The sequence below is a fragment of the Sinohyriopsis cumingii genome, chromosome 11 (assembly GCF_028554795.1).
Source record: "Sinohyriopsis cumingii isolate HCF-2022 chromosome 11, ASM2855479v2, whole genome shotgun sequence".
Classification (NCBI taxonomy): Eukaryota; Metazoa; Mollusca; class Bivalvia; order Unionida; family Unionidae; genus Sinohyriopsis; species Sinohyriopsis cumingii.
Window position 1 is genome coordinate 13457475 of NC_142971.1, and position 13745 is coordinate 13471219.

Here is a 13745-nt window from a genome sequence, read left to right on the forward strand (position 1 = left end):
GATAATCACACCTCATTCATAATCAGTACAATAGAATCACAGGTTACTGGTTCAACACAGAAGATGAAAATAATTCTTTTAATTTTGTAATTTGTTGACTAAACAAATTAAAAATATCCTTTAGCTATCTCTTTATACTTGTATGCTGCTTAATAAAATACACTTGTTTACTGACACTTTCTTCCCATCCAAATAAATAAAAGACTAATTTACTAGTTATCAAGTCATTGAGCTAAGATGTTTTCACCTACATGTGATTTTATGATTCACTGGCCGGTACATGTACATGTAGACTGACACTTTCATCGGATGCAGAATTTAGTTTATCATTATTTTTCTTCATGATAAAATGTATTTATACAAATGTATGTTGTTTGAAAATATTATTACCATAACATACAAGTTTTGACAGTAATTATAGCACCAAAATCTGATTACTATATAAGTCTAACATCATGGAAAGGTACAAGTATACAAACATTTTGAAAATAAATGATGAATTTTGATATAACATTTTTCAGTTATAGCACTTTGACAATCCCAATCCATGTGAAACATTATAAACAATCTTTACTAACTCCCAATTCAAACCAGTTTTTGCAGTCCCATAAGGAATCCTAACTGGAAGGTTTGTATCAATATAGGAGAAAAATATTCACATGGACCAGATTGCTTTGATATTTCCAAGCTCATCTTGTATGTGGTGTACAAAGTCAGGTCCTTGGTAAACATACAAAAGCTTGAATACAAAACAATTTAGGATGGGCTCTAAAGTTAAATTTTTGGTTTCTGTAACCTTAAGTAAAAAAAAATAATGGTTTTTTGAACCATTTAATAAATTTACCTTTTATGTTCTACAATTATCAAAATATAATAACAGACTGTGTCATGGTATTAATCATACCTACATATATGATGGTATCAAAGATTCCTTCTATTTCCACACACTCTGTTACATCACTAAATTCCTCATCTGTTGTGGACCCTGACAAACCTTCTCCATTGTTCTCATAAATACTTTGACACAGCTGAAAAAAGAGAACATTTTATTGACTCAGAGAGAATATCTTACATATCAGGAATGAATATTTCTAACACAAGCTAATGTGTATTTTGGACAATTTTACAGTTCCTGATAACTCTGATTATAACCCACTTAGAATATCTCTAGAACAGAAACAGATGAACATCAATTAATAGAGAAATATATTTTATGTTGGATAAATAATATCAAAAACAAAACCATATTTGATATACCAGCCACACAAGCCTAATAAATGCACACCCTTCTTGTCTGAAACTCATATTAAATGCCCTTTTTAAGTGCACATGACTTGACTGTATTATGGTTCAAGAAATGGAAACCTGCATAAACCACGATGATTTTTATGGAGGTTACCATCATGCAAACCTGTTGTCTTGCTAATACACAATTTTGTGGGTTAATTAATACCAAAAAAAAAGATTTACACATGCTTTATTCAGCATGACCATACATGGAGAGAGAAAAACAAACTGAAAACTTGCTGTAACAACTGGAAAATCTAATCAGATCATCTGAATATGGATATAAATCTGCCTGCCAAATTATATTTGTCTATCTTAAGTATTTTTTTGTACACTCTTGTAACAAGTTTTCATGAATGGATGGATGAATGGATGAAAAGGATCAAATCAAGATGACCCCACTCCAAACAGTAACAGGATCCACGGTATATTTAATAATTCCTGAGATCTGGCAGTTATAGGGTTCTGAAGATGAGAAACATGAGAATAACAGAAAGCTCTTGTCAAAATGGTAAACCACCACAAAAAACCCTGTAAAGATGTATTATGACAAAGTAAATGTAAATACTGTTGCCAAGGTCTACTGGTCACAATATTTTTTTCAAAAAACTAAACACTGATGGATATATAACTGGAAGTGTATTTACCAAATAAAAAGGATTATAAATCTGCTCAGACAGCATGTAGCCCATTTTGTCTATCCAAAACAAACTGACATCACAAAAGAATATAATGCTCATCTTAAGACTTGCACATATTCTGAGCTAATTATTTCTAATAAACTTTAAAACTGGGTTTGTTTAATATTACAAAAGAACAGCTTGCATAAATATAAACATATGCAATTAAGATATTTGTTTTGTATACAGAAGAACAGCTTGCATACACATACACATATGCAATTCAGATACTGGTTTTGTATACAAAAGAACAGCTTGCATACACATACATATATGCAATTCAGATACTGATTTTGTATATAAAAGAACAGCTTACATACACATGCAATTCAGATACTGATTTTGTATATAAAAGAACAGCTTGCATACACATGCAATTTAGAAACTCATTTTGTATTTAAAAGAACAGCTTGCATACACCTACACATATGCAATTTAGATACTAATTTTGTATAGTTAACATTAATCATCTTGAGTGCATGCACACCAAACTTGGATGTTTTCAAGAATTTTAAATATTAATGAAGTAAAGGTTGCATTTAGTCTATAAGCCTAAGACTGTTTATCTCAATTTGGATGACTTGATTCACAAGCCAAATAGGATGACTTGATTCACAAGCCATATAGGATGACTTGATTCACAAGCCATATAGGATGACTTGATTCACAGGCCATATAGGATGACTTGATTCACAAGCCAAATAGGATGACTTGATTCACAAGCCATATAGGATGACTTGATTCACAGGCCATATAGGATGACTTGATTCACAAGCCAAATAGGATGACTTGATTCACAAGCCAAATAGGATGACTTGATTCACAAGCCAATTCACTCTACAATCAGTACACACTTCAGTTAAGAAGCTTTTAAGTGACTTCTGAATTAGTATGTGCAGATATACAGAAAGACCAACAGACAGAATCAAAGACAGACAGACAGACAGACATTATTTACCTTTTCACTTGATGTGGATTGGAACGAGGCATTTGAATCTCTCCTTTCCTGCTTACTAAAAAAAAGAGGACTTATTAATAAAAACAGTAACTGTATCAATTTTCTGTAATAAAATTAATAAGTAGATACTAGCCATAGCTTTCATATTCTTAAATAACCATTAACATGTACATGAAAGAAAAAAGTGGAAAAAACTGGCTTCAGCTCTCAAAGGCTTTCAATTGATATATGTAACATGTATTCATAATAAAACCATGAATGAGCATTAATTCCATAAATTTAAAATACAAAATATGAAACAATAAAGGTCTGGTTTGGCGCTTTATGTCACAGCAACACAAATAGGTTGTTGTAGGGTTTAACATCATTTTTCAGCACAAGATAGGCTATACATGGCGGCCAGTATTAATGGTGGAGGATGAACCTGGGGAAAACCCCGGAAAGAACCACCGACCCACAAGAAGCTACTGGTAAGCTTTTTCACATACCCACACTGGCTGAATCCGAGACTTGAACCCATGCAGACAGAGGTGAGATGAAAGTGATCCATATTGGACAGTAAAAAATAGGTTATTTAGTGCCAAGGCAATTAAAGTAAAGTACCTTGCCTAAGGACCCACCATGGTAGCTATCCCAAGCTGGTCCAATGGTAGGAATCTAACCGGCATCCTTTCAGTCGTGAGATTGGCTATACAATAAATGACCAAACTATGCTCTATATCACATAACTTTCATAAATTAATAAAAATATTACTTATTACAAAATCATGAATTCTGTGAACATACTATGTGGAATTACATAAATAGTACTTTCAGTGACCTACATGCTGAAAAAAGTAAAACTGAACATTTTAATGTATAAATTCAAGCAAATTTTATGAATAAATAAATGCCTCAAAATATTCTTCATGCCACAAAATTATTAAATGTACAAAATAAAATGATGAAAGAAAACCAAGATTTCCATATTTGTTTCCTATATGTGATTCATAATATAATATTTCAACTAAATAATAATGAAAACTAAAGTTGTGTATTGCTACAATGTTTTCTTATTAAGTGCTTTCATCTGAAGACCGCCTATATTACTTTGATCTTGGTTTGGGAGCTTCTGTTGAGGCCTCAAATGCTTGCAGAAATGTCTCCAAATGTTGTCCTTTCTGCAAAATCAAAGCCATTGAAAAGTGAAAGTGAGTGATCCATCAAAATGTATCTCATGTTATGTTCTATATATGTGTACATTCAGTTTGGTGATATATTTTATATAGATTTTGTTACATAACTCATTCACTGAAAGCAATAATAGAGGTTTTTAATCATTCTTAAATGTATCAAGATATTCATGATTTCCCAGCTTTTAGCAGACTCATAAAATCATATGTACATCAGGCTATATTTCACAATATAATAAAGATCATTTATTATGTTCATGGATACAGCATTTTTCTGTTAGAACATTTTCTGTTAGAACATCTTCTCAATTAGAACATTCCCTTATTACAATGTTTATCTGATCTGTGTGTTCTGCCTCAAACTATTAGCTCAATTATAATTGTTTTTATCACCTGACATGCCAAAGCCAGGTAAAAAAATTGGTGGTCATTTAAATAACAAAGGTGTGATAATCACAACTGATTCATAATCAATAATTTAGAAACAGATGATATGAAAAAATGTGTACCATTTTGACCAAAAAGGGAGAAGTATATTTCAGCTATTATTCTATAACTGTATGCTGAATAATTGATTACAGTTCAGAATAACAGACCAGAGATTCTTTGAGCATCTGCATGCCATTGAAAAATATATCAAAATAAAATCTCTGCTTAACAGAACAATAGATGACCACTGACAATACCTCTACATCCAAATGTGTGTGTGTGTGATTCAGATTTTTAACATAGCTTTAACAGTTATTTAGTCATATTGCTATGATGTCTGCAATGTGGCAGTTTATAGTGATGTCTTGCACTGGGGCATCGTGCCACAGACATGTAGCATGATGTCCCACCCAGTCCTGACACCAGGCTGACCAGTCCTAACACTAACCTCTTAATGCTTAGCACCTAGTGAGGCAGCTGTTAGTACCATTTTTTTAAGTCTTTGGTATGACTCGGCCGGGGATCAAACCCATGACCTCCCTCATCCCCAAGGTGGACGCTCTAACCACTAGGCCACCGGAGCAGTTACACATCCAAATGAATAAAGGATTAATTTGCTAGTCGTTAAGATATAGCACAGCAAAGTTTTTACACAGAAGAGATTTTTGTGATTCACCAACTAGTGTATGTATGACTCATGACAAAACATACTGGTTTCTTCATGATAACATGTATTTTTATACAAATACATGCTGTCTGAACTTTATTTTTGTTTCTAAGCTATAACTTTATAAAGAGCCAAGTCCCCATGAAATATTATCAACAATTTTTTCTGTATTAAGAATTTGTATTGGCACAATGATATGTGAACATGTCATGTTTTTAAGTGTATATTGCAATTATATTATTTGTTTTCAGACGTGTGAATTCCCTCTGAATCCTTTTCAAGCTTGTGGCTCTATTTATGTTTATTCCACTCTCTGTAATAAATACAACCATTACTGTATACTTTTACTACTTCATCTTCAAATAAAATTTGTTCCCATTTACCCAAAATAGCGTCATTCAAATTTTAATCGCTTACCTCTTTTAACAACTTCAGTGGAACTGATCTAAACATTTTTCCTGCAATAGGTAAAGATATATGCAAATGAAAAAAGATTGCTACATATAGGAGGAAAGACAAAACAAAATAAAAGTCCAGCAAATGCTTGCTAAGAATTCTAAAATATCCTCCTAATGGAAATAGCATTATCAAAGTCATGAAAGGTTTGTTTTTTTACACTTGATGAAATCTTTCTTTGTAAAAGTCCTGTTGGGGATTATAAGATTCTGATTTTAATTTCCAGGCAAATATAAAATTTGTTGCATGTTATTCATCATTTGTTAGCTTTTTGTTAACTAACTTTAATAATGTAATTGCCATATATGCGGGGATACAATAAAAGCTGGGATGCCTCAAATCATCTAATTAATTTATTTTTACTGCATTGTAAGTTCTGAGACAGTTTATTTTTAATAACTTGTTTCATGACAAATGTTTTGGGACACTTGTACTTGGCTCTTCTATACAGAAGGCTTGGTTTGTTTGTTCATCTAGCATGACTAATTAATTTTTTTCTGATGTCAAATTCCTCATCACCATAAAAAGATCTACTACTGTTATAATTGCTTATAATAATAGTCCAACTGCAAACTGCACAGACCCATATCTGCCACAGCATAATGTACCAACAGATCTAGGTCTGTGCAGTTTGTTAGGAGTAATCAGTAGAACAAACAAAATATACTCTGGTCTGCAGGTGCATCATGGTATGACAGATCAGGATCTTTCTGGTTTACATTTTGATTCAACATATAAACAAATATATATGGTAAATGACTGAGTAAACAGCTGCTTTTCAAGCTCATCCAAACACATCTGACACATGACTATACAAACAAAAGTACTATCCAACTATTTAGTCCAAATTTGACTGTATTTTATCATCCCGAGGGAGAAAATAAGCCAGAAAAATATTTTTGCATTGCTTGTGTAGTGTATGTATACCTGGCTGCTGGTATTAATAAACCTGGCTTTTAAACAGTTATAATGAAATGGCTTCTGTGACCATTAGAATATGAAACTCAAGCTCTGGACATTTTAATTCACAACATGACCTATAGTTTTAAGTTATCACTTCTGAGTCACAATTTGTAAGAAAAATCGGTAATTTGAGTAACTATGATGTCTGCAAAGGTGACAGTAGGACATGGTGATGTTTAACTTGTTTCCTTTTTGTTTTAATTATTTGTATAAAATTAGTAGGGGAAAAAACAAGCAAAAGAAAGAATAAAGGTATTCGTGAAATTCTGATTTTTCGAATGAAGAATAACTTCCATATTAGATGCATATTAGAATGATAATTTCTCATTTTTATCAACTTTTGAGACAATTTTTTTTATCTGGGTCTTCACTGAGGGCTGTTCCAGTAAAACATATATCCCCCCCCCCCGGGGACAACACTTCAAAAAAACTTCTGTAGGAGGTTGTGTTTTGAACTATTTTGATTCTGACAGTAGAAGGTTGGTTAGGAAAATCACTTCTGTTCTGGGTTGTATTAACAAAATGCGAAATCACTGGTGGGGTTGTCAGAAAGAAGAAGAAAAAATGAATATATATTTAAAATCGCATTTAACCACCTCCTAGCGGTCTAACGTGAATAAAACATTGGGTCAGAAAATGATGCCAGTTCATGCAAGTGCACATAATTTGTACGAATTCGCGTAGTTTTAAAGCAGTGATACACGTTCAGCAAATTACGAAAGGTCGCGGATATAAAAAAATGTGCTTTGCGCAGTATGCAATTTTTATTAAACTTTTAACTTTAAAAGTGCATTTCACGACATAATTCGCGCTGCCGCAGCTATCTCACAGCACTTGATGCTACATCCAGATATCTGGATACTTCGGTTCGACATGAATGGCTGTTAAACTAAATTTGATCGATTCATTGGCTCTGGAACAAGCATTTTATGGAGTTTTAGCCTTACTTTCATCGTGGAAGTTTTACAAATGCATTATTTCAATAAGGGCCACACAGGAAACCAAAATATTTTAATCACAACACGGTTTGTCTTCAGACGATGTTTTCAGTTGGCAAATACTGGCTGGTGATAGATATGATGACAATGAATTTCATGTATATCAGTCTGTTGGACATTGGGAAAATGTCACTGGAAATACCAGTGTGTGATTTTGAGCCCAAAATTGATGTTGAGTGCGAGTCCGATGTATGTGTTGGATTGACAATATGCCGGTTATATTTATTCAAGATACCCATGTCTGAACAAGCAGATTATGGGAATGTTGGACTTAAAACCCTAATACAGCATTATGGAAGAAAAAAATCTGGCATTAGAGGCAGCAAAACACTGATTCAAGGAAGTGACTCTTTGGCAGAGTTCATGTTGGTGAAAATTGACAGAGGTCTCAGAAATGCTTATAATCATGTATATTTGGATGCCAATTTTTTTTATTTAGGTGGGCGGTAAAATTCAAAGACTTGCCAGTCCTGCTTCAGTCACCTGCATAATGGGAAAATGTGTTGATCAGTTAGCTGTGCTGATATTTACAATTTAGTGGTTGAAAGCCCCCCCCCCCAAGTCGTCACCATTATAACAGTATATCAAAAGAACATGCTGCAATAGCTAAGCGGCAAGATCAAAGGCTTTGACTGGCAACTGGGTGGGAAAATCTACTGATATTTACAGTACTTGAATTCAGAGGCAGAAATACCCAGAGATGTACATGTGGTCATTTATAACAGTACATCAAATAAACAACTTTAGCTTTCATTATTGTGTTCATTTCCAAGAATAAGCAGTGCATGTGACCTCGGAATCATGACATGTTGAGACTTAGACTTGAATGAGTATTTTGGGGTTCAACGGCAAACTGACGAAGATTGTAATGAGATTCAGGAGAGTGCTAAAGTTGCTAGAACTGATAGTTTGGAAGGGACAGTAGCCAAGTGTAAGAAAGTGTGTGATGCCTAGCTTAGTGCTTTGAATAAGACCTTCCTTGGATTGAAAAAATTCTGACTCAATCTGACGGACAAACAAGAGCTATGTCAGTGTTATAAAGAATGTAGAAATTAAACTATGGCAACCAATAGTTACTATAATTGGCATAGTTTTCTGAGAGGGGACTGCAATTTTTCCTGGTGGGACTCATATTTTTACCAAAATGGGAGCCATGGACTCTTAGTTTTAAAGTCCTAACGAGACCTCTGGTTCAAAACTGTTCTTTTTGGAACAGAGATATCCAAGAGAGAATACCCATGAGAGAATACAACATGTGAGATATTGAAAATTGCACAACCATAAAGAACAGTAACTTGTTCAAGCTAGTTATGCATATGCATTTCAGACAGCTGGCAATGAAAGGAGTTCACAGCACAGAATAATATTCGTACACAGAAGAGGAGGATCATATTAAATTCAGAAACAATTAACAGATTAATGCTCATAGGGAACATCAGAGAATCCCCATACAACATAATTAAGTGTGTCTAGATCTCTAATTGGCAGAACCACTGAACAACAAAAGAATAAAAGAAAAACTTTTATATCATGCAGATGTATGACCAAATGAAGTACATGCTATCTATGTGCAAAAATTAAATGACATTAAACATAAGAGACTGATCTGTGTAAACTCAAAGCAAGATGGATAAAATTTGTCCTGTTTGTGTTCGGTTCTTCCTATGTATATTTTGATCATGGTGGTATTTTCTGCAGACCTTTTGGCACTTGGTTCCAAGCCATCATTTGGTATTTGTATTGCAAAATGGATAACTAAAACAGTCTATTATCTAGTACAATGCATTTTTAAGTAGTATCATTAACTGATGATGAAATTGATGAAAAAATACTTGATGTCATTCTGAAATATGGATTCTTTACTACACTACTAATCTGTTCATCCTGATTCTTTTCTTTCTTTTACCATCTCCTTTAGTCTTACTGGTACCAGTGCTTTTAATAAAATTGTAACTTCTATTTTCTTGCCATCTACATATTTGTAATGATGTGTTATTGTCAAAAGGTACCGTATATACTCGCTTATAAAACTGTTTGCGTATAAGCCTACCCCCCCAAACTGAATTGGTAAAACTGTTATAAAGTGCATGACCCGCATATAAGCTGACCCATAATTTCTAGACTACCGGTACATCACAAGATGCACAAAGTGAGTTATGAATACGTTTATTTAGGCAAATCACATTATTAAATAAAATGAAAGTAAGAAAGCTAATTTATATGTTGAAATAAAAACAATTCTAAAGTGTTAAGTCTTAATGGAAATTTAATTTATCCTCATTCTAAAATCATGAATTATAAAAGTTCTATCACTTTTAAAATCCTTCAAAATCTGGCTCTTTAAAGACTAGCCAAACAGTTCATGAAATTCAGCTTCTGTTATGGGCGTGCTTTCATCATATACGTTGTCATTGTCATCATGGTCATCCGATAGTGTGTCATTCTCCTTCTCGCTCTCCTCGTCATTGTCGGATTGAAATATAGCATCATCCTCTGTTCCATCCATGGCATTGCTGATACAGCACTTCCTGAATGATTTTGCAATCATTTCCGATGGAATTGAGTCCCACGCTTCTTTTACCCACTTGGCGACCAAATTGATGTCCGGCCTCATTAAATTCCCGCCTTTTGTCATTTTCACAGCCCCTGAACAAACCCATTCTGCCCACATCTTTCGTAACTTGTCCTTAAAAGGTTTGTTAAGGCAGACATCAAGAGGTTGTAACACTGACGTTAAACCTCCTGGTATCACAGCCAGTGTTGTTTTCATTTTCTTTCCGGCCTTTTTTACTTCATCGGTCTTGTGTGCACGAAACATATCCCATACAAGCGTTGAAGGTTTCCGAAGAATTGCACCTGGTCTCTTGTTCTATACTTTCTCCAACCATTCCAATGTTCCACTTTCATCCATCCATCCCTTTTGCTGTGCACGAACGATGACACCAGCAGGAAATTTCATGCTTTTTGGCAGCGTCTTCCTTTTAAAAATGATGACAGGAGGCAGCTTTGATCCATCAGCTAAACAGGCCAATACACCGTGAAATGCATTTTTTTATGGCCGGTCGTTTTTATCAAAATAGTTTTCTCACCAACTGCACTGACTGTTTTATTGCTTGGTAAGTCAAAGGTCATAGGCGTCTCATCCATATTTCCAATTTGTGATAGTTCAAATGAGCACTCTTTTCTGTGTTTGATGATGAACTGCTGAAATGATTCAATTTTTTCTTCCAAGTCTTTTGGTAGCTTTTGTGCTATCTTCGTTCGCTGTCTGAGGCAGAAACCATTCCGGTTCATAAAACGAGAACACCAGCCAGCTGATGCAACAAATTTTGAATCTGCCAACTTATATTTATCATTTTTCGCCATCTGCACAGCACCTAGATGAATTGCAGTTCGTGTGAAAATGTATCCATTTTGTCGACGTTCACTTGCAAAATCACTGAGTTCTTTCTCCAATTCAGGGAAAGAGGCAATCCCAGTCCGACGAGCCTTCTTGGATTTTGGCATTTCTTCTAATGCTGCTTTGCTTTTCTGCCATTCCCATACTTGCTTCTCGTTCACAAAAAAATTTGCATGCTGCAGCACAGTTGTTATTTGCTTCTGCATATTCAATAACTTTAAGTTTGAATGCTGCATCATAAGCAGAATGCTTTCTTTTACTTCCAACTTTATTCATTTTATCTGATTGAATTGAAAATAAACTTCTAGAGAGATTAAACTGAAATAATTTCTTATAGTATACTACTTATATACCTTATCCTGTAATTATTTCCAAGTGTGGTTGGTTATCAATTTGTATTATTTATCATTGTTGTTTATTTGTGGGTTTTTTTAAAACTACCAGTAGTGTGATTCAATTGATCAAGATATGATTGGTTTCAGCGTGGACATTATTCAAGTATTGTGACAGTTTATAACTTTGAGCAGAAACCATGTCCACTACCATATCTCATTAAACAATACATCTGAGAGTCGGCATGTATTAGTGAAGTCATTGGCATTGTGCAACAAAACAAACCTATTATCCCCGAGGCATTTACCACAGATTAAGCATATGGTAGCTATTGTACAACACTCTACCGCTAAAAAACCACTCTGCTTTACAAACAACTAAACAACAGTAGTATATAAACTGTGGCTGCTGATTACTTCTAAAACACCTGTCAAAGAAATCCCACAAATTATATTGTTTTACAATTATTCACGCTGACTCGTATACTGCCCTGTTATTTACCCTTCCTAAGCTTGCATGCAACAAACCCCTATGGAGCCTCTCGATATTGTTCCGTTAAGACTATCGTACATGTATTTCTACTCTCGATCAAAATGTTTGTCATATATACCTTCAGTATCGTAATTCTTTTATTTTTTTACGTAGATTCTTTTCATATTTACACTGAAATAAGCTAGCGTGCATTTGTATGATACTGTAGAGTTTAATGATTACTGATTAGCTGAGGGTTAAATACTTGACTAGAGATTACTAATATGGCGGTTCTTTTGGAAAATACACGTACCACCGTGGCTCAAATAACATGTATGGCTGCATTTTCTGATGGATGGACATCTGTCAAAAAGATGTCAAGTACCTTAAAACATGTTTTTTCATTCATTATCCTACCACTTAAGTTAGAAAAAAAATATTTGTTTCACTTCATGACAGCACAAATCTTATGAGCCATGTGGCATCATTAGGCATGTGATCTCATCTTCGGTGATCGAGAGAAACAATAAATACTGGAAATCGAGGGAAAAAAAGTGTTAAAAATTTCAGACTTGGACCTTGGCCCGCAGATAAGCCGACCCCCCTTCTTCCAGGCCTCATTTTGTTCCCAACTTTTTCAGCTTATACGCGAGTATATACGGTAAAATGTGCTTAGTGTTGTAAAATCATAAACTATTAATTAGCAGAGGACTAAAGTAAAAAGTGGACAGAAATTATTGCCATATTACAGTGTTGTTAGAAACAACAGAATAGTTGTACAAGATGTATTTTGCACAAAGTTGTAGAACTAGTGCTCGTATTGTCACCACATATTCTACTTAAATAATTATATCATTATTTCTGTATATTCCTATCATTATTTTCCCTGTGGTAGTAATTTTCTGATCTGATGTTCATTTGTGCAATTTTTACACATCAAGAATTCTCACCGTATCATTAAAAAACAATGTAATCTGCACCAAATTGAGTTGTTTGAGAAGAAATTAATTTTTTAACCCAAAAATCACTGAACCTACGAGTTCTTGCATTAAAGTCTCACATTAAATAACATTTGAAGTAGCCACGATAGTAGTTTAGGATGCAACTATACCAATTTCACCTTTGGTATATCCAAATCTTGAACGTGATGGAGGAACATAGCTCCAAAATAAACACATCAATTTTAGAACCTGTTCATTGACTATGAATCAAGTATCCGAGTTCAACTGAATTGTTAGAAATTTTTTCATTCTTTTGACAACATCATAATTAGCTGTCAAATATGAAGTAAGCCTACGGTCTTTATGCCATCCCAACCAAGACCCCACCACAACCACGTGACCATGCCCAATGACATCACAGTAATAATCACTATACAACTAGAGATAACATCTCCTCGAGAATTTTGATTTCAGTAGATCCGTAACAGAGTGGAACAGTAAGAAAGAGTGACAGATATTTAGGCTATTCCCACTGCCACCGCTTCCTCATTGGAGATCACACACACAGAAAACTTAAGAGTACATCCTGATATCCCGGCAGCATCCCTGCAGGGGAGATAACTTGACTATTCAATTTTATTGGTCTCTGGTTATCCCATGGTATTTCTGCTACTTGAACATTATCTTACAGTGTGTCCATTCAGCATGGTTGAAAAAGGCTTACAACCATTGAGAGTTGTTAAAGGACTCACATTACTACAGATGTGAAAGAACGAGAACCATACTATAAATCAGTGAAGATTATTTAAAATAGAGTATATATGGGTTTGACTGTCCCTGATTGGCTGATAATGAAAGTAAGATTTTAGTAAAAACAATTTTTTGAGAGCTTGTCCTACTTATAACTGAAAAAAGTGAGGGACATTGTTTAATTAACATAATTTCCGTCCCTTTACAGACCCGAGTTTGGACGACTCATTACTGAAATCA

The 13745-nt window shown here is 34.3% G+C and overlaps 1 protein-coding gene across 6 annotated transcripts in view; it reads right to left on the reverse strand.

The window, feature by feature from the left end:
• The window catches only part of LOC149787630 (sorting nexin-14-like), a 128106-nt gene that overhangs the window by 27342 nt on the left and 87019 nt on the right, over positions 1-13745 (reverse strand). For 5 of the 6 annotated variants that reach the window (XM_089973805.1, XM_089973804.1, XM_089973803.1 and 2 more), the window contains 4 exons: positions 5611-5651; positions 4015-4085; positions 2926-2980; positions 905-1028 (listed from right to left, as the gene is read on the reverse strand). In XM_089973805.1, the coding sequence (XP_089829931.1) occupies positions 905-1028; positions 2926-2980; positions 4015-4085; positions 5611-5651 (291 nt within the window). The remainder of the gene's footprint in view (positions 1-904; positions 1029-2925; positions 2981-4014; positions 4086-5610; positions 5652-13745) is intronic. The other variant, XR_016424079.1, reaches the window with a different exon arrangement.